General features: G+C 38.0%; 1 protein-coding gene across 2 annotated transcripts in view; it reads left to right on the forward strand.

Annotated features, from left to right (window-relative positions):
• The window catches only part of TNPO3 (transportin 3), a 66,619-nt gene that overhangs the window by 12,179 nt on the left and 30,721 nt on the right, over positions 1-23,719 (forward strand). For both annotated transcript variants that reach the window (XM_080932035.1, XM_080932036.1), the window contains exons 2-8: positions 4,628-4,828; positions 5,868-5,941; positions 7,763-7,919; positions 12,751-12,894; positions 15,250-15,425; positions 16,348-16,486; positions 18,931-19,077. In XM_080932035.1, the coding sequence (XP_080788161.1) occupies positions 4,628-4,828; positions 5,868-5,941; positions 7,763-7,919; positions 12,751-12,894; positions 15,250-15,425; positions 16,348-16,486; positions 18,931-19,077 (1,038 nt within the window). The remainder of the gene's footprint in view (positions 1-4,627; positions 4,829-5,867; positions 5,942-7,762; positions 7,920-12,750; positions 12,895-15,249; positions 15,426-16,347; positions 16,487-18,930; positions 19,078-23,719) is intronic.

Genomic DNA, 23,719 nt, shown 5'->3' on the forward strand with positions numbered 1-23,719 from the left:
GCTCAGTTGGTGATTTTCTAATGTGTGTGAGTGTCTGGGTACATCTCCAGTACCACAAACCAGGTGTGTGGATTTATCATGCTCACACTCAGGAGGTGGGGTCATCATTGGCCACATAGCAAGGAAGAGGCCAACTTGAGCTACTTGGGACTTTTGTCTTTTAAGAAAGAAATCAGTAATTATAATTTTGTTTTTCTTTTTTGTTCCTTCTTCCTTTTTCTTTTTTTCTTTCTTTCTTTCTTTTTTTTTTTTTTTTTTTCTTTTTGAGACAGGACCTTTTGTAGTCTAGGGTAGCCTAAACTCTATATGGTGCTGAGATGAAGCCTAGAGCTTTGTACTATATCCTCAGGCCCGTGCTGACTTTCCTCCTTTGTATGTGTTTTTCCAGCTGTCCTATGTTAGATTTTTGGGAGTAGGGTAGGGTGAGGATTGAACTCAGGGTTTTGTGCAAGTATGCTACCACTGAGGCAGACTTGACATCTCCCATAGTAGCATTTTAAAACAGACTATCTGGAAGAATCTTGAAGCTTTTATAGTGTGTATAATTATTATAGTAACTTGTGGGCTGTGGTCGCATCCATTTTCTGCATATATAGAAAAGCTAAGATTTTTTTTTAATTTTAAAAATTATATACTGTACAGTCTTGAATGTATAATACAGTGTTTTTGTATAAAACCTTATAAATGATCAGTGGTAACATCAAGATATAGAATATCTATTACTCTTTTTTTTTTTAAACGACTTTATTTTGCAAAACAAAGATACATGTAAAGATTTTAAACATTTTTTGCTTAAAATTATACATTTTTGTCAGTACTGTTTTTTCAGACATTAAAATAAATTTTACATAAAACCATGTGAATATGTTTTTTAGTCAGTACTTGATTTTTTTTAAGGGCTTGACAGTATGCATTGAAAACGTACTAGTTGAAATAAGCGTAAAGTACATGCAAAACAAAATGCAACATGGAAATAGTCAAAGTCTTCTTGTTTTGTGAATATATGTATATTTTTTTGTTTTCTTTATTTCTTGGACTTCATACAGTCTGTGAGTTGTTTCTGGGGGAGTGCAAGCCTCTGGGGTTAGCATCCCACTATCAGTGACTGCATATTATGTCTGTTCTTTTGTGACTGGGTTATCAGAATATCTATTACTCTTAACAGATTACTGAACACTTCTCAGAAATTCCTCCTGTTCCCCAACAGGAAAATATTATATTGGAATATCTGTGTAAATACTGTGCCATTTTATAAGAGACACTTGAGCACCTGTAGATCTTGGTTTCTGGGGTTCCTGGAGCCAATTCAAAGATGCAGAGGGACAAATGTTACTTCTTGCAAATTGACTGGAGCCCTAGGCTGGATTAGATAAATATTTGATTCCTTTGTCATTTCCATCTTTCAGCTATTTATTGGAGGCACATATTTGCTTACCTATCATTGTGAAACACATTACTCTAAAACAAAATAACTGGAAACAAAGCTCGCTCGCTGTGCCTTATAACTTTGTAGGTTGGGAACTCTTGCAGGGCTCTTTGGTTCACTGAGGTATCCATTTAGTGATTGGGTTAGTTTGGAAGTTCTTAGATACAGGCTAGACACTAGTAGGACAGCCTAGAAAGTTAGACTTAGGTCCCTTTGCAGTCTCAGTGCCTTTCCACGTTTCCTTACCGGGAGAGTAATCGAGATTACTATGTGGTAATTGGTTCTTGGAGTAATGCTGAGAAATTTGGCAAGATTTCTAAAGCTGTGCCTGACCTTACTGGTTTTCGAAGTTCCATAACATCAGTTCTACAGTGTTTTGTCACTTACACAAATTACCTAAGGCCAAATGATATTAAAGGAGAAGAAAAAAATAGATTTGATTTTTAATCTAGAAATAGCAATGAATTACAGCTCTCTCTCGCCCATTCATTTTTGATGATGTACGTTGTTGTCGGTGCTAAATCTACTGTTTTTGGTATGATGATCTATAGTAAATACGCATCTAAAATCTGAAGTTCCTCTGTGTTATATCCGTATCTCTTCTATTTTAAATTCTGGATTGACAGCTTATTTTTAGTTATCCCATGCTAACTTAATAGCTTTAGACTAATAGAACCAATACTACCACTATCAATACACATATGAGAATAGTTATGATTATTAACTTACTTACAGGATTGGGGAGCAAATCCAGGCATTTGCACAGGAAATAGAAGGGTGCTATCTCTGACAAATGCTCTCAGCCCTGTTCCCCAGTTTATTTTTGTATGCTTTCTTCCTCATTCTTTGGTGGCTAGAGTGTAAACTGTCAGACAGTGTGAACACTTTCTTTGAATCTTCATTTGCTCTTTACTAACCATCAGTGTTGAAGCCTCATCATCTAATCATTTGGTTGTCTGAAGCTTGGCTTTTAAAAGTTAGTTAACTTGTATGTATGTGCATAGGTGTGAATGTGGCCACACCACACCTTTGGAAGTCAGAAGATAGCCAATGGGAGTCTCTCATTGGGTAGATCCTGGGAAGTGAATGCTTGACAGCAGGAACCTTCTAACAGTAAACTGTCTTGCCTGCTAGAAGCCATTTTAGAAAATGTTTGTATGTATATGCGTGTGTATGTATTTGTGTGTGATTAATTGTGGCTGCTACAACACTCACATTGAAGTGAGAGGATGGCCTTATGTCAGTCGGTTTACACTGAAGCAGGGCCTCTCTAGCTGTTTGACACTGCAATGTTCACTGTAAACTTGCAGGGCATTTTCCTGGTCTGACTCCCAAAAGTACCAAGGTTATAGAAATATGCCATTACTGACTGAAGTTTATATGGATTCTGGAGATCCACATCTTAGTCTAAGTGCATTTACCAGTCAAGCCTTCTTCTTGTTTCTGAAGTTTATTGTTGGCTTTTTTTTTAAATTAAATATTATTTAGAAAGGGCTCAGGGGAACAATCTCTGAATTATTTTTTAATCTCTGAATTCTTACATTCAGTTTGTGGCTTTTATAATGGAATTTAATTTGACCGAATAGAAAATCTTTGTAACTTTTTAAAACTATTTTCACCATATCATATTTAATTTTTTCTTGAAGTGTTTCAGTAAAAAAAAAAAAAGCCAACATAACAAAAACAGAATTCAATTACTTTTTTTAATATGTGTGAAAGATTAAAAAGGATAGTATTTACCACTGTATTAGAGAAGAAACCACCACTTAATCCACTAGTGGAAGACACGGATGTCTTAGCAGCATTAATCAGGCAGTCTCTTCAAAGTTCTTCTGGTGTTAAATTTTCACTGTTAAGAGTGTACTGCTTTCCTGCTTACAGTATGGGAAAGAAAAATCCTTACATATAACATCTAGTGTCAAATGTCATAGGCAATGATTTTCTGTCCTATTTCATATAGAAGGAAGATGTGTGTGTGTGTGTGTGTGTGTGTGTGTGTGTGTGTGTATGTGTGCTTGCTTGCATATGTATGTGCGTGAGTGCCTACAGATACAAATACATACAATAAGTCTTAGCTGCATATTTGATACTGCAAGACATAGAGCACCTTCAGTGGTTTTCTTTTTTCTTTTTCTTTTTGTTTCATTTATTTACATTCCAAATGTTACCCCTCTTCCTAGTCCCCCCTCCAAGAGTTCTTCACCCCTCCCTCTCCACTTTGCCTCTGATAGGGTGTCCCCTCTCCACATCTGTGTCCTCCCTCTCCCACTGAGGACAGACAAGGTGGTCCTCTGCTATGTATTTGTCAGGGGCCACGTGTATGTTCTTTAGTTGGTGGCTTAGTCTCTGGGAGCTCCCAGAGATCCAGTTTAGTTGACATTGTTGGACTTCCTATGGAGTTGCCATCCCCTTCAGCTCCTTTAATCCTTCTCCTAACTCTCAAAACTGATTAGCATTTTGATTTTTGGTTTCCATGCCAAAATCAAATCAGTTAAGATATAATACAAAATGACAGATGTTTAGGTCCTTTCCAAAAGCTGTTAGAATTCTGTCTTAATCCCAAGCTAAAATCAAATTAATGTCTTTTAAGATGTAACTCCTCAACAATTCAAGAACTTTTAAAAATGATTTACTTATTCTTATTGTGTGCATTGGTGTTTTGCCTACATGGGTGTCTGTGAGGGTGTCAGGTCCCTTGGAACCTGTGAAAATTTCATTTGGACCAAGATGTGTTTTCTGTTCTATGAGGTGTTAACGCTGGAAAAGAATGTCTAATGAAACCAGTGGAATATATTTTCTATTTATAGATACATTAAAAAGTTTTAAGACTTAAGTCTCAGAGTGAACAAAACATTTAAAGGAAAAAAGGAAAGAAACATTTACAAATAGGGTTAGAAGCTTTTTAGTAATGTTATACTTTTAGTAGAAATTTCTGGGACATTTTTCCTTATCATCTCCCAGTATAGTTTATTATTTTAATTTTTTAGAGTCTGCCTTTTGATGCATTTAGTATGTCTTAGGCCATACTAGAATGAATCACAAAGTCTTAGGGAATACTGTTATTAAAGAGGATCTACAAACTTAAGGTAATTTGTCAAATTTTTCTTTCATTTTATTTAGTCTAGCTATATGTTAAAGTTATCTGACTTTAAAATATTTATAGAAATAATATACTTTAAGATATCTTTTTTTTACTTTCAGGTTCATGCCTGGGAGATTTCTGATCAATTGTTACAGATCCGACAGGATGTGGAATCATGCTATTTTGCTGCCCAGACCATGAAAATGAAGATTCAGACCTCATTTTATGAGCTTCCCACAGATTCTCATGCTTCTTTAAGGGACTCGTTGCTAACTCATATTCAGAACTTGAAAGACTTGTCACCTGTCATTGTAACACAGGTAAATCCTGTACTCACCAAGGAAATTTGTAAGGTCATTTGGATACATTACATTCATTTTGGTTAGCATTGATAGGCCATGTAAAAGTAATGTAATTTTATTGTTCCATTTTCAAAACTGTAGCAAAATAAAAATTTTAACCTTTTTATTAGTCTTTGGTTCATTAGGCTTCAACCATTAAGTATTGGAAGTGGGGAGGTGAGTGTATGTTTTCTCTAGTATGTGCTCCTCACTGTTAAAATTACAGATGATTAAAAAAAATCTATACTGTTCCAGGTCAGAGTCTTGTAGTTAACTTTTTAAAAGAAATCTTTTCTGGGAGTTAGTAAAAGTCTTATAAATGAAACATTGAATGTTTTGGATTTCCCCGTTAGCCAGGGTAATACATTAGAAAGTAAAGTCTCTCCGTGTTCCTTTACTTGACATAGATCTGCTCTTGGATAATGCGTCCAGAGGGGAGTGGGAAGAGAAGGGAAATGACATCCACTGAGGACTGAGTCACAGGTCTAGGCTTTGGCTTTTAGTCAGAGTATACTTTGTCTTGAAGTTCTGTGGTCTTGCCAAATAAAGGTAAAGAGTGGCATATTCTGAGAACATCTATATGTTTTAAACATATTTTGTTGTTTTTTAAGCTGAGCATAGTGGTTTAAACCTATAATCCCAACAATCGGGAGCTGGAGGAAGGAGAATCAGGACTTCAGGGGCAGTCTCTACCACACAGTGGGTTTGAAGCTCGCCTCAGCTACATAAAACTGTCTCAGAAACACCAATGCAAATATATATTGTAGCTATCAAGTATATTTTGTTGATTTTTTTTTTTTTTGGTTTTGTCTTTAATTTTTAAGGTTAATTTTAAATCCAAGCAGTTTGTAGCTAACTAGATAAATGGGTAGATAGACTTCCAAGGGAAAGGAGGGAAAAGGGTGCTAGTCTTTAACTGTCACATTGTTGGGAAGAAATGTGGTGTCTGCTTTCTGTTAGCTTTGATGGTGTCTGTTTATCAGGTCTCTTCATTTATTTCATCTCTCTTCCTGTTCAGCTGGCTTTAGCAATAGCAGACCTCGCTCTACAGATGCCTTCTTGGAAGGGTTGTGTACAAACGTTGGTAGAAAAGTAAGTAATTTGTATCTTTTTGGATCACCATAAATCCACACAAAGAAATCTGCTCTACTAACTAGACATTTGATTATTTTCTAAATTTTGAACATAAAATTTCATATTTAAAAAAGGTTTTAAAAAAGTTAATTATGTGTAGGTGTGTGTATCTGCACGTGGGTGTGCACATGAGTGCAAGTGCTCACAGAAGGCCGGTGCATCCTGTTTTCTGGAGCGGGAGTTACAGATAGCTGAGAACTATCTGATACAGGTGCCAAGCACTGAATTTTGGTTCTCTGGAAGAGCAGCAAGTCCTCTGAACCATTAGCTGTTTAATTCTCCATTTCTATCAATAGGCTTTTTATTTCTCTTCAAAAAATTATGTTTGTTTATTGTGGGTATGCATGCCACATTACTTATGTCAAGTTCAGAGGACAGCTTGAGGGAGGAGTTGGTTCCTTTACCATGCGTGTTCTGTACATTGAGTTCAGGTCATCAGGCTTCGTAATAAGCACGTTTACAGACTTCAGTTTCTCCAGCCCCTCGGTTATATCTTATTAACTTTGTTTAAAGAAAGTAAATTTGGGGGCCGGGCATGGTGGTTTCGTGTCTTTAATCCCAAAAGTCAGGAGGCAGAGGTAGGCAGATAGATCTGTATGAGTTCAAGGTTAACCTGATGTGCATATTGAGTTCCCAGCCTATTAAGACTACATTGGGCTGGAGAGATGGCTCAGCAGTTGGGAGCATAGATCGCCTTTCCAGAGGTCCTGAGTTCAAATCCCAGCAACCACATGGTAGCTCACAACCATCTGTAATGGGATCCAGTGTCCTCCTCTGGTGTGTCTGAAGACAGCTGCAGTGTACTCATATACATGAAATAAATAAATCTTTTTTAAAAAGGCTATATTGTCTACCAATAAGTGGATGAATGAATGAGTATAAACAAACAAGGCTACCTTGTCTGCCACTAAGTTGATAAATAAATAAACTCACGGCTATGTTACCTATTAATCAATCAATGTAATCTTTATTTTTGGTATAAACTCATAAATCAACATGACATAGACCTCATGAAATTGGTGGCTATCTTTTAAATTGAGTCATTATGATTGGTCAGACCTGCAGAGTCAGAAAGACATTGGTGTTGAATACTGGAGGCTTCTGATAATACAGAACCAAACCAAATTAGCAAAATCTTTAACATGTGCATGTGAGGCGGCTCATACTGCTTTTCATGAGAACCTAAGCTTACTCCACAGCACCCGAATCGGGCGGCTTACAGCTGCTGTGACTCCATACAGACAATTAAAATAAAAATTAATGTTTTTAAACAGCTAACTATGACTGGCTTCCCTTCTTTTCTTCCTCCTTATCAATTCTCCCTTCTTTTTCCCTTCCTGTTTTCCTCAGCCATATAACAAGTTAGAAGCCAGCATAGAATGCATGAAAATTTGTCTTGAGAAAGCAATATTTGTTGGGCATTGGTGGTGCATACCTTTAATCCCAGCACAGGGTGGGGGTGCGGGGGAGTCAGGAGGCTGGTGAATCTCTGTGAGTTCAAGGCCAGCCTGGTCTACAGAATGAGTTCCAGGACAGCCAGACCATGCAGAGAAACCATGTCTTGATAAAACAAAAAAAAAAAAAAACAAAACAAAACAAAAAAAAAACAACAACAAAAAAAATGAAATGAGACAAAGATTATATTTTCATTTCTTCTTAATATTTGGAATGCTGCTTTTGTTGTTTGGAACTCTGGACTATTCTGATGGGTTGTACTGTGATTGTATATCTTCTGGCTCTCAGTGACTAATGATATATCCTTCCTTTTTTGTTTTCCAGATATAGCAATGATGTAACTTCTTTGCCTTTTTTGCTGGAAATCCTTACAGTGTTACCTGAAGAAGTACATAGTCGTTCCTTGCGGATTGGAGCCAATAGGCGTACAGAAATTATAGAAGATTTAGCCTTCTACTCTAGTACAGTGGTATCTTTATTGGTAAGTTCGAAATTGTCATTGGTTGGTAAAGGGCAGAAACCATGGTGTTGTTATTTTGTAACCTGATTGCAAAAAAGTTTTGAAGCAGCTTTCTTTGCAAATGTGGCCACTTTGGCATTTATACAACACCTTTTCCCCCTTTTTTGGTGGGAGTTGAGAGTTTAGAGACATGGTTTCTCTGTGTCCCTGACTGTCCTAGAACTCTCTAAGTAGACCTCAAACTCACAGAAATTCGACTGCCTCTGCCTCCTGAGTGCTGGAATTAAGGGCATAAACTACCACCACCTGGCATATACAACAATACTTGTATACTATGAAATACTCTAAAATCTATACATCTTGAGCATCTTTGTTATCCTGTGAGGGTTATATCTCTATTTTGGGAATGGGCTTAATATTATTCAATTATCAACTTAGAACTTGAACTCAGTTTTTTTTTTAATATTTATTTATTATATATAGCTGTCTTCAGACATACCAGAAGAGGACATCAGATCCCATTACAGATGGTTGTGAGCCACCATGTGGTTGCTGGGACTTGAACTCAGGACCTCTGGAAGAACAGTCAGTGCTCTTAACCACTGAGCCATCTCTCCAGCCCTGAACTCAATTCTTATGATATATAAAAGCTGTTGGCTCTTGATAAAGGACCACAATAAAGGAAGTGCATATAAACTTATTTTACTATGAAAAAGATAAAGAAAATTGGCATAACAGATAATAGAAGACATTATTAGACTAATTATACATTAGGTAATATCAGAAGTGGACTTTTTAGTATTTAGACTGGAAGTGGGTAGATTTGCTGTTTATATGCTGGTAGTAGATATAGGAATTTTATTGAACACAGCTGGACTCTTTGGATTGCATGTTATCTATGTGTATTATTTTAGACTGTCTTAGTAGAACTGAATAATTTTCACAGAGACAATATGGCTTGCAAAGCTTGAAATGTTTTATAGTCTGGCCCTTAAGGATCTACTATCCAGATTTATTTTCTCAATTATATGGCTATTTTTCAAGGATTTTTTTTTTTTTTAGTACTACAATAGCCTACATCAGCAAAAACTTATTTAAAATTATATTCAGTTCTATATTAAACCTGTTTGGAAAATAAGTATTTTTAAATTTTTAATTGATTTATTTTTTTAAAAAAATAGTATTGAAGAAAATTAGAAAATAAAACCACAATTATATTCAAATAACTTGGAAAACATATCCTGTGTTTGTTTTCTTTTGTGGTGTTGGAGCTTGAACTCAGCCTCTTGTATTCCAGAAATGTTCTACCACTGAACTACAACCGAGAGTCTCGTTTGTTTGTTTGAGACAGGATTTCTCTCAGTAGACTAGGCTGGCCTAGAACTCAGAGCTCTGCCTGCCCCTGCCTTCTGAGTGAGTGTTGAGATTAATGATGTAATCACCACATTAATTTTTTAAAGTTACATATATTTATTGTGGGGAGGAGAACATAGATGATTTTCTCCTCCCATTTGGGACCCAGGAGTCAGACTTAGTAGCATGCGTCTTTAAGTTCCCCAGCAAGCCTTTTTTTTTTTTTAAAGAGTCTCGTGCATCTTAAGCTGACCTCAAACTTGTTACATAGCAAGTTTCATAGCTTCATAGCTGAGGATGACCCTGAACTTCTGATTTCCTCTTCCACCAGATTCTGTCTCTCAGATGCAGTATTATAGGTATGTGCTAACATACCTGTCCTTCATTATTTCTTGATGTTTTTATTTTTCTATTATGTTTCTGTGTCTGTGGAAATCAGAAGACAGCATATATTCCCCTGGAGCTAGAGTTCATAGGCAGTTTGAGCTACTCAGTGTGGGTTCTGATATCTGAACTCTGGTTCTCTAAAAGAGCAGCAATGCTCTTAACCTCAGTCCTGAGCAGTTTCTTCAGCCTCCAGTCATTTTGTTTGTGAGATGATTTCGTAGAACCAAGTGTTCTCCTGCTTTAGCTTCCTGAGTAGTTGAGACTTGTGGATACCAGTGCACTGACTACTATTAACCTTTTAACATACTCAGCCCCACTGAGTAAGGATTCCTCTAAAGACATTAAGCCTAATACCTTAGGGCATCAGTTGCATGTGATGGGTTCTCTACTGTGTTAATAGTGTTACTACTACCTATTCCTTTAGCATCCTCATAGAGATAAACTAAGAGGCCTGATGAATTTTTAAAAAATATTTTTTAGATAACACGTCTCATAGTTATTTCATGCTTCATCAATATCAGGTCTGATTGGTACTTCATTAGTAATGTTGGGGTTGCCCCTGGTTTAGGGTAATGACAGTCTGATGCTTTCATGTCTAGTGTGCTTTTTCCTATTTACAGTGTACTTTATAAAAATTGAATATTTTTTGAAAATCTATTTATTTTGGATCTCATTGTCTATCTCTGACTGGCTGCAGATCCCCTGAAACTGGGATTACAGATAGTTATGAGTTATGAGATAGTTGTGGGTGCTGGGAATAGAACCAGGGACCTCTGGTAGAACAGCTAGTGCTCTGATCTACTGAGCCATCTCTCCAGCCTGGTTCATAGCAGGCCCTGGCCCTGAAGCAAGGCTTGTGAGGTTTGAGTCCTTGCTGTATCATATTAAGCAAGATAATTAACTCTTCTTCCTCAGTTTCATCATCTGCATAATGGAAGTAATAGTATCTATTTCATTTTGAGGAGACTGAGTTAATGTATTTAAAGTTAATAAAATCATGTCTAGCACATAATAGGGTTCAGTAAACTGTATGACTGGTCACTTGTTTTTTTTTTTTTTTTTTTTTGGTTATATGCTCCTTCTTTGGCCAAATGTAATGCCCCTGAATAAACTTGTATAGCCTTTCTGTCTCTTGTTTGTTATCCTAAAGGGAAACATTGATTCTAATATGAATGTTTTTGCCAAGTGTAGCAACTCACACTTGTCATCCTAACACTTGGGAGGCTAAAACGGAAAGTTGTGAGTTTGAGACAGCCTGAGCCATAAAATGTTGTCTCAAGAAAGTAAAAATAAATCTGAGTCCCTCAACATTGTTTTATAGGAGTGAAATGGTGTGAAGTAACATTAAAGTCTCATTTCTCATCTCTCCAAGCAGCCTGGTACTGCCTGGGGAGCACTAGTAAGAACAGTCACCAGGACTAGGAGTGAATACATTGTTGCTAGATCGTATGCATGAGTCCCTGGACTCCATCCTCAGCACCAAAGGCAAACAATACCATCATCTAAGGGGCAGGCAGATTTCTGAGTCAGAGTTATCTAGTAAAGAAACTGTCTCAGAAGGAGAAGGAAGGAAGGAAGACAGAAAAAAGTATCAGTACAGATTATAGTTAGATGAAGCTTTGAGTCTGGGGGATTTTCCTATGTAGTTTATATTTCTAGTGTAAACATAACTGGAATTTTATCTCTTAGACTGTGGTTGCCACAATCTTGAAACATTTTTAAATTGATACCAGTTGATTATTGGCAGTGAATTAAGAGGCATTATTCTGTGATAACGGAGATGGTTCTGATAGTCCAACTGCCAGACTCAAGATCTGGCAGATAATACATTATAGGATAGAGCCCTTTCCTCTCTGCCTCTTGAACCTCTCGGCTGTTATGTTTTAAGCTCACTGTCCACAAGCTATCCTGAAATCTTTTCCCCTTGAGGAAGTTGCATTATGTGTGACTTTGGCTAAATATAGCACAAAGGCTCAGATAAAGGCAATGGTGACTTTTGGTCTGACTTGTTTTATGCCTTTTATAAAAGCTTCCCTTTCATAGTATTGGGAATTGAACTTAAGGTCTCAGTGTATTCTAAGCTATTATTTTGCCATTAAGTTATTTCCTATATTTACAGATCCCTCTATAAAACAACTTTCTTTAAAAGGCTTTTTCTAAAAAAATATTTAAAAAGTCTTATTTATAAAGTCTTCCAGGTATTTTGCCTGCATTTTTGTCTGCACCATGTGAGTTCCTGGTGCCCTCTGAGCCTAGAAGAGATGTTGGATACTGTGGAACTGGAGTTACAGATGGTTATGACCCACTCTGTAGGTACTGGAATTCACCCTGGGTCCTCTGCAAGGGCAGCAAATGCTTTTAACTCCTGAGCCATCTTTCCAGAAACCCTCCCCCAACATCTGTTTATGTAGTGTTTGTGTGTATGCGTCTCTACCCCAGTACACATGTAGAGATGGAGGGTAACTTGAATGACTTGGTTTTCTCCCTTTGTTATGTGGGTTGGAGGGATTAAACTCACGTCATCATGTTACCTGCTAAGCCATCTTCCTCTCTGTCTCTCTCTGTGTCTCTCTGAGACAGTATGTCTCATTGATTCAGTTAGACCAGCTGACCCAGCAAGTCCCAGGGACCCTCCTGTCTCCTTCCCCAGCACTGAGATTACAGGTGTGCTGATTAATTGCTCTAGTCACCACGCTTGGCTAGAGTAGTGTTGGGGATCCAAACTCACATCCTCATGCTTGGACAGCAAACAAACACTTCACTGACCAGACAGTCTTCAGAACTTTAGGTTCCGATCTTCATACGGAGAGTAAACAGTGCTATACTTCAAAAATAGTTGTATTGATAAGAGTACATTAGTGCATAAGCAAGAAATAAGAACCTTAGTTACTTTTAATGTCTAGTTTGAGATCTTTATCCTTTCTGTACCTTAGCTTCCCCATTAAAAAGAGGAGATAATGCATTCTGTAGCATTTTACTGAGAATCATGGTAGTGGTAATAGGACTTAGAACAGTGACAGAACTGTGACTGCCTGTGCTGCATTATAGGCACGGTGATTATAATGGCGACTTAAGTATAAAGTTTTTTTAACTATGTTTTTCTTCTATTTAGATGACATGTGTAGAAAAAGCAGGAACTGATGAGAAGATGCTTATGAAGGTCTTCCGATGTTTGGGAAGTTGGTTTAACTTGGGAGTTTTGGACAGTAACTTCATGGCTAATAATAAGTTATTAGCACTCCTTTTTGAAGTTTTGGTAAGTAAGGCTGTCCCTGCCATTACCACTTGTAATAACTGACCTCTGGGCCATCTCAGTGCTTTGTTTGTGTCCTAAGGACACCATAAAGAGAAGTAAGTGTGATGGCTCGTGCAGAGGTAGCTGCAGGACTAGAAGTTCAAGGTTATCCTTAGCTAAATTGCAAATTGGAAGCAAACCTGAGCTAAATAACACCCTCTTAGGGGAGGAAAAAAGCCCACTGAAGCTTCATGTGTAATAGAGCATGTGCAGAAGGAAGCATGCTACTATTCAAATGACCTCTAAAGGTCAGGCTTTCAGTTTGCTGAATGTGGGAACCATTAAGCTTCTGATGCTTCTTTTTGAGGTTGTTAAAAGTGCTTTTCATTATTTACTTTGTGTATATGTGTTTTTATATGAAGGCACGTACATGCCTCTGCACCTGTGTGGATGTTAGAGGCCTCTGAGGATAACTTACCAGATAGCGTGGCTATTCTGTGTTTATCTCCCATGTACCACAGGAATTATCCTTCTCAGTTCTGGGGATCCACCCTTTGTTTCCTAATAAAACGTCTCCACTATTGCTACTTGAAAAATCAGGGGTGGTGGTGGTGATAGAGAGATAATGTTTAAGAGCACTGATTGTTCCCAGAGGATGCAGGTGTGATTTCTTGTCTGCAACTCTAGTTTTGGGGATTTGACATCTGGCCTCTGTTGGCACCAGGCGCTCATGCGCGTGCGCGCGCGCGCACGCACACACACACACACACACACACACATACACACACACACACACACAAACTTAAATATTAAAAATTGGGATGATTTGCATGTTAGCTCTCCAACTTAAGTGTCTGTTGTTATCCTAGAAACACTGAACGATGATGGCGGTCACTAAATTCACAGAGGTCTCAGTTCTGTCGGTAAATAAGAACCCTGCGGCTTCCCTTTCATTGCTGTGAGGCAGTCTCAACTGTGTAGCCGACTGGCTCCCAGCTCTGTGTGGTCCTGGTTGTCTTCAAATTCAAGATCCGCTGCCAGCCTTAGTGCCGACACTGGAGTCTGCTCCCATATTGGCTCCTCCTTGGACCTCTGATATTTTCTTAGTCTTATGAATTGATTGTTAGATTTGTTCCCAGCTGTGATGCTTAGATTGCCCTTTACTGTGCTTTTTGGGTTGATTGCTTTTTTTTTTTTTTTTTTTTTTTTGAACGTCCTCAATTCAAATTTCCAAAGAAAATGTACACAGAGAATAAACAGGTTTTTGCATGTCCAAGAAATATTTTTATTCTTACTGTCTTTGAACTCATTTGAACTTGAACACATGATCTTCTTCTGCCTCCACCTTCCGAGTACTGGGACTAAGGCGCTAGAATTTATAAAATTGCATTTAAAAAATCAGTTATTATATGTGTGTGGATGTCAGAAGACAAGTTATGGAGGAGTTGTCATCTCTGTTATTTGGGTTCCAGGGATCAAACTCAAGTTGTTAGGCTTGCCAAGTGCCTTTATCTACAGGGCCATTTACCAGCTCTGAGACTTGTTTAAAGTCAAATCTAGCTTGGAACTTACTCTGTGCCATGGTGATCTTGAATTTGTAGTAATTCTCTTGCCTCATCCTCCCACAGTGCTTGAATTATTAATGTCATCTGTGATGCCCAGCAAGAAGTAGTAGCTTTCATTTTTGGTTAACTCATTAGGTAGCTGTGGTTTTAGGTCCATTGTTACTTTCTTCAAAATTTCAAACCTTTGTGTTCTTTCTTATATGCTTGCATGTGTCACTATGAATGAGAAATTGGGAAACTTTGCCACTTCTATATTATGCCTCTTCTCCGCCCAGATTTATTTATTTACTCATTTATTCATTTATCTATTTAGCAGATAAAACAGAAGAAATCTGGTGTGGTAGAATATCTTTTATCCTAATACTTTAGATCTCTGTGAGTTTAAGGCCAGTTTGGTCTATATAGTGAGTTTCAGGCTAGCCAAGGTTACACAGTGAGACTTCATCTACAAAAGGGAGGAGGGGAGGTAAAAAATAAATAAAAAGAAGAACTTATATGAGTCTGATTTAGGGATAAAGACTTCATTTTCTTGGCATGTCTGGAAATCTTGGTGAGGTCTGCTATTATGGGGCTGTTCATAGTTTACTCTCAGACAGACATAGTACACTGACATGTATTTCTGTAATCCTAGCACATGGAAGGCGGAGGCCGGAGGAACAGGACGCTAGCTGCTACATAGTAACCACTCTACACTGCAGGGCTCCTTGTCTCATCTGACAAACAAAAAACAGTTTTTAAATGAAAGTTGTAGTTGTTTTCCTTGGACTACAGTGATTCTGATTTCTGCTTCTGTATTCCTTCTATTTTCCAGCAACAAGATAAGACCTCATCTAACCTACACGAAGCTGCTTCAGACTGTGTGTGCTCCGCTCTCTATGCTATTGAAAATGTAGAGACTAACTTGCCGTTGGCCATGCAGCTTTTTCAGGGAGTCCTGACACTGGAGACTGCCTATCATATGGCTGTGGCGCGGGAAGATTTAGACAAGTGAGTAATTGTTGGAGTCTGGAGCTCTGTGTTACCTACAGTCTGCAGTTTTTCAAGTCTTACAGTTCACCCGTTGTTTCTGGCTCTCTGTGACTTTGTTAGTGTTAAGTGCATGCTATCTCAAGTGCCGTCTTGGATCCGGGAGGGGGTTACCATTAGATCCTGATTGTATTTCCTTTACTCTTAAAATGAGAAGACTATAAGAGATAGGCATAGACTTTAAAGTATCTAGTTTAGGGGCTGTGGAGATGGTTGAGTGGTTAAGAATGGGTTATGATCCTGCAGAGAATTTGGCTTGGTTTTTAACACCCATGTCTGGACCTTCATACTTGCCTGTAAGACCAACACCAGGGAACCCAGTGCTTTCTGTACTATGAACACAAGCATATACCCACAGGGAGATGCATAGTTTAACAACAAAAACCAGTTAATAATGGTTTCTGAAATGTCTAATCTAGAATTTAAATTTTTTAAGATTTGGTTTTGTTCTTTTAATTTTTGCATGTCTGTGTGTCAGTGTGTGCGTGTGTGCATGCATGCATATGAATGCAGATATGTATAAAGATCAGAAGCATTGGATCCTGAGCTGGAGTTACAGAAGGTTGTGAGCTACCTGATTAGGGTGTTGGAAATCATGCTCAAACCCTCTAACAAACAAGTGCTTTTAGCCACTGAGCCATCTGCAGAACCCTAACTTGGAATTTTTATTAAAAATTTGTTGTAGAGAATATGAATTGGCTTACCGTTATACACTTATCTGTATAGATGTGAACAACCTAAGCACAAGCATTTGCCCCAGAGGTTATGGTACCCAGAGTGAGTTATTCACTGTATGGCCCTCAGCCAGGAGCCTTAAGTTCCTTTGACTATGAGTATGAAAAGCCCAGATTCTTGACCTGGTACTCTCATTCCACCTCCTCAGGGTTCTGAATTACTGCCGTATCTTCACTGAGCTATGTGAAACGTTCCTGGAAAAGATTGTCTGTACTCCAGGCCAAGGTCTGGGAGATCTTCGAACTTTGGAATTGCTTCTTATCTGTGCAGGCCACCCTCAGTATGAGGTAGTATCTATGCTGTATTAGGGCTGTTATATTCTCTGGCTGTGTGTAGCATATTCCACCTTCTTGTTGAGAAAACTACAGTCTTGTTCTTAATGTGACCTGAGAGTTGCATCTGGTTTATTTTTTCAACTTGTTTATTTATACATGGGTTTGGGGAGCAGCGCACACACTCCAGTGCGAGTGGCGCACGGCAGTGTTGAACAGGCGGTTCTCTCAGGAATTGAACTCACTCAGCAAGCACCTTTACCCAGTGAGCCATCTTATTGACCCCATAATTGGGATATTTTAAAAACTGTGTTTGGGTTTCTGTTTTGTTTTCCTATTTGGTTGTCAAGGTTGACTGTTGTAGGCTACTCAGAGAATTGATCAAAAAGAAAACCTGTTACCTTTCTACTATGCACTCAAACACACACACACACACACACACACACACACATACACACACACACACACACCCCAGTCCCAGGACAGGAAGCAAATGCAGGAGGATCTTCATGGGTTTGAGGCCAGCTGCTGTTTATAGTGGGTTTCACTTACAAACAAAACAAAACTTCTTAAAGGTTTTATGAGTTGGATATGATAGCACATGCCTAGAATTGCAGCACTTGAAGGCCAGGGTAGGGGAATCACATGGGCTGCAGTGTGAGCACCAGGCTAGCCTGGGCTACATGGATGCTATATTTATTAAAATCATGGTTTTTTTTTAAGACACCCCCTTTGTGGTGCTGAGAATCAGTCTTAGGGCTTTGCATGTGCTTGGCACATTGATACCACCAAGCTACATCCCCAGCCAGTCCTTCCATTTGTTTTTAAATTTTCTAATTTTTAGGGGCTAGAGATACGGCTTAGTGGTTAAAAGAACTGGTTACTCTCCCTAAGGACCTAAGTTACTATAATATAGCTTTAGTCCCTAGGGATTCAAGACCCTTTTCTGGCCTTTATGGACATTTCATTTACATAGTGCACAGCCACATGTACAGACAAACATGCATATACATAAACATAAGTAAGAAATTTAATTTTTTCCTGGTTTTTAGAAGGTTCTTTGAGAAATTATACTTCCTTTTTATTACTTAAAAAATAATAAAGGGGGCTGGAGAGAAGTCTTGGTAGTTAAGAGCACTACCCTTCCAGAGAACCCGAATTCGGTTTCCAGCATCCATATGTGGTGGTTTACAACTACCTGTAACTCCAGCACCAGTAGGATGTGACACTTCTGACATCCCTGGGCACCTGTACTCACCTGGACTTACTTCTTCCCACATGGCACACAATAAAAATAATAAAAACAACAAACCGTTAGATCATGTTTGTTCATTTATTTATTATATTTAAGTACACTGTATCTTCACACACACCAGAAGAGGGCATCAGATCCCATTACAGATGGTTGTGAGCCTCCATGTGGTTGTTGAGATTTGAACTCAGGACCTCTGGAAGAGCAGTTGGTGCTCTTAACCATTCAGCCATCTCTCCAGCCCTCGTGTTTACTTAAAAAAAAAAAAGTAGCTGGGCAGTGGTGACGTATGCCTTTAAAGGCAGGTGTATCACTGAGTTCCAGACTAGTCACAGAGTGAGTTCCAGGACACCGAAGGCTACACAAAGAAATCTTGCCTCTAAAAGGTGTGGGGGGGTGGGGGCGGGGGTTCGGTCTAGGGTTGCATTTCATTTTGAACAGCAGTTCTTTACCCTTAATGAAAAGGAGCAACAGCAGGTCCCTCACCTGTGCTTGTTCTGTGTTATTCCTGTGCTTCTCAACTTGTGCTCTTTGTTTGTCTACAGAATCTCCCAAGGAGTTGTAGACTGGGTAAAATTTAAAACACTATAGCCCTGTGTGCTAGCAGTCACTTCTGAAGTAGCCCGCTTTGGAAGCTAGTTGTGATTGAAATTCCATCCATTTTTACCACCCTTCATGTTCATGAAAACAGCCAAATGAGGACTAGGCACGGTTGTGTGCACCTAGAACCCCAGCACTTGAGAGGTGGAGGCAGGAGTGCAGAATTCATTCTTTGCTATTTAGTGACTTTGAAGTTAGCCTTCACTACATGAGACCGTGTCTCAAAATGGGTGACTAGAGTGTGAGTGCAGGATTGTAGAGGAATTACAGTTGGCTAGCCTGGTAAGAAATCTTCTAATGTGAGTATTCCTAAACATTCCAGAAGTTTGGGGAAACTGAGCCTTAAAAAACATGTTTTCTATAGAATTTAATACACTTTGGGAAAAGTTTTCTCCAGTATAAATAGAAAATATAAAGTTAGTTATCTGAGTGGACGTTGAGGCCTACTTGGGAAGATATTTAAGAGGGAACATAACAGATCTGTAGAAAAGGTGGCTTCATACATGTTATGAAATAGTGGATGTTCTGTATGGTAAATAGAAATGAAACTATTTTTTCTTCTGTTCTTTTCCTTCACAATAAAACCATCTTCTTTCTTACCTAATAGGTAGTAGAAATTTCCTTTAACTTTTGGTACCGACTAGGAGAACATTTATACAAAACCAATGATGAAGTTATTCACAGCATCTTCAAAGCGTACATTCAGAGACTGCTTCATGCCTTGGCTCGACACTGCCAGTTGGAACCAGACCATGTAAGCACCCTTGTCTACTTTAAATTTCTATGTTTTGGTTTTAATTTGAAAAACTGAAGAAAAAAAAAGGTAAAAGAGCTAACAATCTTCAAGTTTTTTCACTTTAGCTTACAGTAAAGAAGTCACTACTAGTATAATAAAAATTAGACCTATGTAGGAAAATTGTTCCTTCTGAGCCAGCAATTGCTTGCCTAGGGATTTGCTGTAATGATGTTACAGAAAATGGTTATCTATGTTCAGAAACTTGATGAACCACTATACAGCAATTAATAGTGATAACTTCTGCAATTGTAATTTTAGGATAACTGATAAAAATCAGTGTCAAATTTTGTGCCTTTTTTTTGTGTGCCTTTTTGTTTTTGTGTAGTATAAGGGACCAAACCTAGACCTTCCTTGCCTATGCTAAACCAGTGCTCACACTGAGCTACATTCCATGTCCTTGGTGGTTTGCTTGGGTTTTTTTTTTTTGTTTTTTTTTGTTTTTTTTTTTTTTTGTTGTTCCATTTTGTGTTGAGACAGGGTCCACTGTGTAGTGCTAGCTAGCCTAGAATTTACTATTTAGATCAGGCTGCCCTCCAGGTCAAGAGATCCACCTTCCTCTGCCTGTCAAGTACCATCACACCTGGCTTTATCCTTGGGTTTTTTTTGTTTTTTGTTTTTGTTTTTGTTTTTGTTTTTGTTTGTTTGTTTGTTTTCCGAAATAGTGTTGTGATATGTAGTTGAGATCAGTTTTGAACTCCCAATTCTTCATCAGCCTCCTGATTGCTGGGGTTACAGGTAGGCACCACCACATTGGTTTCTATTTTGTTTTTAATCATGTAGGATACATGGTTAGGTAAAAACTAAGATTTAAAAAAAAATGAAAAAAAATGTGTAAAGATGTTGGGAATTATCATTTTTCTCCATGTGTGTATACAATTTCTTTATATTATAAGCATTTGATAATTTAAAAGAAAACATATAGACATTGGCTTAGAAGAAAACATTAGACACAGGACAGGGTTCGTGGGCAAACTCTTGCACCTTCTTTGTGCAAAGCCCCTGGACATTTTTCCTCCGTTATTCGATCTTTCTGCTTGGTTGTTGAGTGGCTGTAGTCTAGCTTCTGGCATAAACTTAATTGCTTATAACATTAAATCTGACTTGCTCATCTCTGAACTTTTCTAAACTGAGGATCCCTAGGTCTAGTTCTGAGCACGTTTTGTTGGAATATCCCACATGAGCTGCTCTAGTTCAGTGCTTACACTAAGTGGGTTCCTGCTCTTTGCTGGTTCTGTGACACCATTTCCCTTACAATTTTTTTTTACACTTGAAAGTTTATAGTACTTTTGAATCGTATTCATTGTTTAATATGAAAAGCTATTATTTTTCTTCATTATTTCTCCATTTTAGTTTCTTCTTTCTAAGCAAGGAGGCTGAACTAGATGAGCAGTTCTTAATGATACTAAAGGATGAATACTTTGTATCCATGGCCTAAGATTTTTATAGCTGCCTTCAACTGTCTCAGAATTAATTGGTAATACTTTCATTTAGAGAAATGTATTGGGATAGGACTTAAGTCTAAAATATTATTTGTGAAGTTAGTGTGAGAATGATTGGCGTTTGTTGTTTTGTTCTAAGATTTTGAAGATCTCAGATTTGTTTGTTCAGTATTAAGGAGCTGTCCTAGATAGGGTGTAACTTTTACCTCTTCTTTACAAACAAGGTATACAAAATAGGCATACATAGTCACTTACATAAACTGAAGAATTTTTCATAGGAAAGTGGAGTATAGACTCCGCTGACATACTTGGGGAGTTTTGCAGTAAATATATAAAAGATAGTTCTGTTCTGTTGTCATTAGGAGCTGTTCCAGTGTAGAGCTGGACTGCAGTCCCCTAAGTGGTTAGTTTCCAAGCCTGGTACCCACATATCTCCTTCCATGGGCCCAGTAAAAACATAACTACACAATAATTAACTTATCAAACAGGTTTATATGTTAAATTCTCAATCCACAAATTCTCTACACAATAAGCTTGCACAACTTTATAAACTGCTCACCTAAATAAGATAAATCGACCCATAGAAAGAAACCCTTAGAAATAATTATAGCAACCTTATCTATGTAGAGATGTGCCGAGGGAAACATCCATGTCTGCTTTTATATTGCCTCCTCCTAAATCTCTTTTTTCCTACCTCCTCTTTCCTTACCAGAACTCTGTCTCCTACTGTCCAATCATGTACCACCTTGATACCAACCTACATATTACATATCACCCTTTGTGTGCAACTATTACCATTTGAAAATATTCTTTTTTTTTTTTTTTTTTAAAGATATGAGCACACTGTCACTCTCATTAGACACACCAGAAGAGGGCACTGGATCCCATTGCAGATGGTTGTGAGTCACCATATGGTTGCTGGGAATTGAACTCCGGACTTTTGGAAGAGCAGTCCGTACTCTTATCCTCGGAGCCATCTCTCCAGCCCATTTGAAAATATCCTCAAGGACTATGACTATGTTTTCTCAAAGTTAATTAGCTTGGGTAGGCTATAAAATTAAATTAGTCTTCCACTCCATCAGAAATCTGAGAATGGCCAAATATTCAAAAACATAGGAAGCCTAAACACGGCTTTTAGAATTGAGACAGGTTATAGAGACAATTCTCCACTAGCAGTTCCCTGTTAGCAACATGTAAGAGCAAGTCTTCAGCCTTCTGGCCCAGGATCACTGACAGACCTTTGAAATGCAGAAATCTTGAAGGGCTGATAATTTGGATCCTCAAAGATTATCAGTTGACTGTTCTGCAATGTGTTCCTTTCTGGACAGTAGTAGTCTGTAGATGAAATAGGCAGTTTCTGCTCAGTGGCTGCCTAGCCACAAAGTATACCTCACCTGGAGGTAGAGATGCCCACTTCATTCATTAAATCCACCAAAAGGGAACTGTAAAGAACAGATATGTCTCAACAAAAGATAAATAACATTAAATGGCACAATTAATGGCATAAATTATGGATTTCTGGTGTTTTTGAAAGCTATCTAACTACAAAAAGGATTTCTGAATTGTTAAGCCTTGACTACTCTTGGCCATTTCTAATTGAAATATTCCAAAAACACCCTTTTAATTGGCTCAGAACCATGAGTTTTTTAAATTGGTTTATTAACTTGTTTAATTAACCAAAAACTGTATAATAGCAGCTATAGGACTGGGTCTAAGCCTTGCATTCGAAAATGTATAGGTACAATACTATATGAAGGCAATAATACTAATCTCGAATTTAAATCAATAAGAAATTAGGCTGGAGAGATGGCTCAGTGGTTAAGAGCACTGACTGCTCTTCCAGAGGTCCTGAGTTCAATTCCCAGCAACCACATGGTAGCTCACAACCATCTGTAATGAGATCTGATGCTGTACAAATCAATCTGGCGAATTCCTCCCTGTTAAATTATGACCATTTCCTAATTTCTCATAAAAACAACCTTAGAATAACCACATTCACCTCCCAAAGTCCAGGGAATTTGGTCGATAACTCTTCATAGCTTCTTCAAGCTGAATATGGGCGTTGAGAATCTAGAAGGGGGGAAGGGATGAAGAAGCCGGCCAGGCCTCAAGAAGGAGGGCCTCACCAACAATTGTTGTAGTCTCTGAGATCAGGAATTTAAGCAGGCCAGTTCAGCGTTCTGATGACAAGCTTCACCATAGCTGTACATTCTGATATATATATATGTGTATATATGTGTGTGTATATCTCAAAGAAAAATTTTAGTATCAAGAATCTTTTTTGTTTGATCTTCTTGAATCTAATTTCAGGTGGTCTCTCTTTATCAATCCATATAATTTTGCAAGGCATGTAGAGGGTAAGCACCCTTTTTTAAAACACAAAGACAAAATCTTTCTCCCAAAATAGTGTGTGTCCTTAGGTCGGCAACCAGTGTGTCTTGTATTTTATATTCTCTCCCAGAGGAAATAATAAAACTACAAAACTCAACATCACACCCATTTTGGAATTTAAACCAATATAAAACAAATGGATAAACTAAAAAACTATATGCTCTTACTTTTAGGCCTCTAATAATCTGTCAAGTAAAGAAATCAACTCAAGTTCCTGTGGATCCCACATTAAGAGAATATGAGCCTCCTGTTGTGGTAATTTTTAAAATAACCACAAACCCTCGCTAGCCAGTATCTGACTAGCCATGTGGCCGTTATGTGGGGTAATTCATAAAGCAAACTAACACCTTTTATCAATTTCAGTATCAATAAGTAAGCAACTTGTAAAAATGGGGCCTTAGCCCCAAGTATTTCAATCTATTCAGTTTTAAATCTGGAACGTCAGATCTACATTTATTAATAACTTCTCTAATATATATCTGTATTCGTTCTGCCTGGTGTACAGACTTCTATTTTTAATAACCTTCTTAATTTGCAAATATCCCCATTCTCTACTTGGTGTCAGTGATTAATTTACTCTATCTTAATTCCAAACCACAGGTGAAAATCCCCCTGTGATTCAGGTGAACTCTGTATTCTCTTCTAAAAGAAACTTGACTGGATCATTAAATCTGTACCCGTTTTCAAAACAAATAAACCAGCCTCTGACTCTGTAGTCTGTCTGCCTTCTCACAGCAGGGCCCCTACAGCCTACTGGCTGAGGCTGTCTC

The sequence above is a fragment of the Micromys minutus genome (assembly GCF_963924665.1).
Source record: "Micromys minutus genome assembly, chromosome: 18".
NCBI lineage: Eukaryota > Metazoa > Chordata > Mammalia > Rodentia > Muridae > Micromys > Micromys minutus.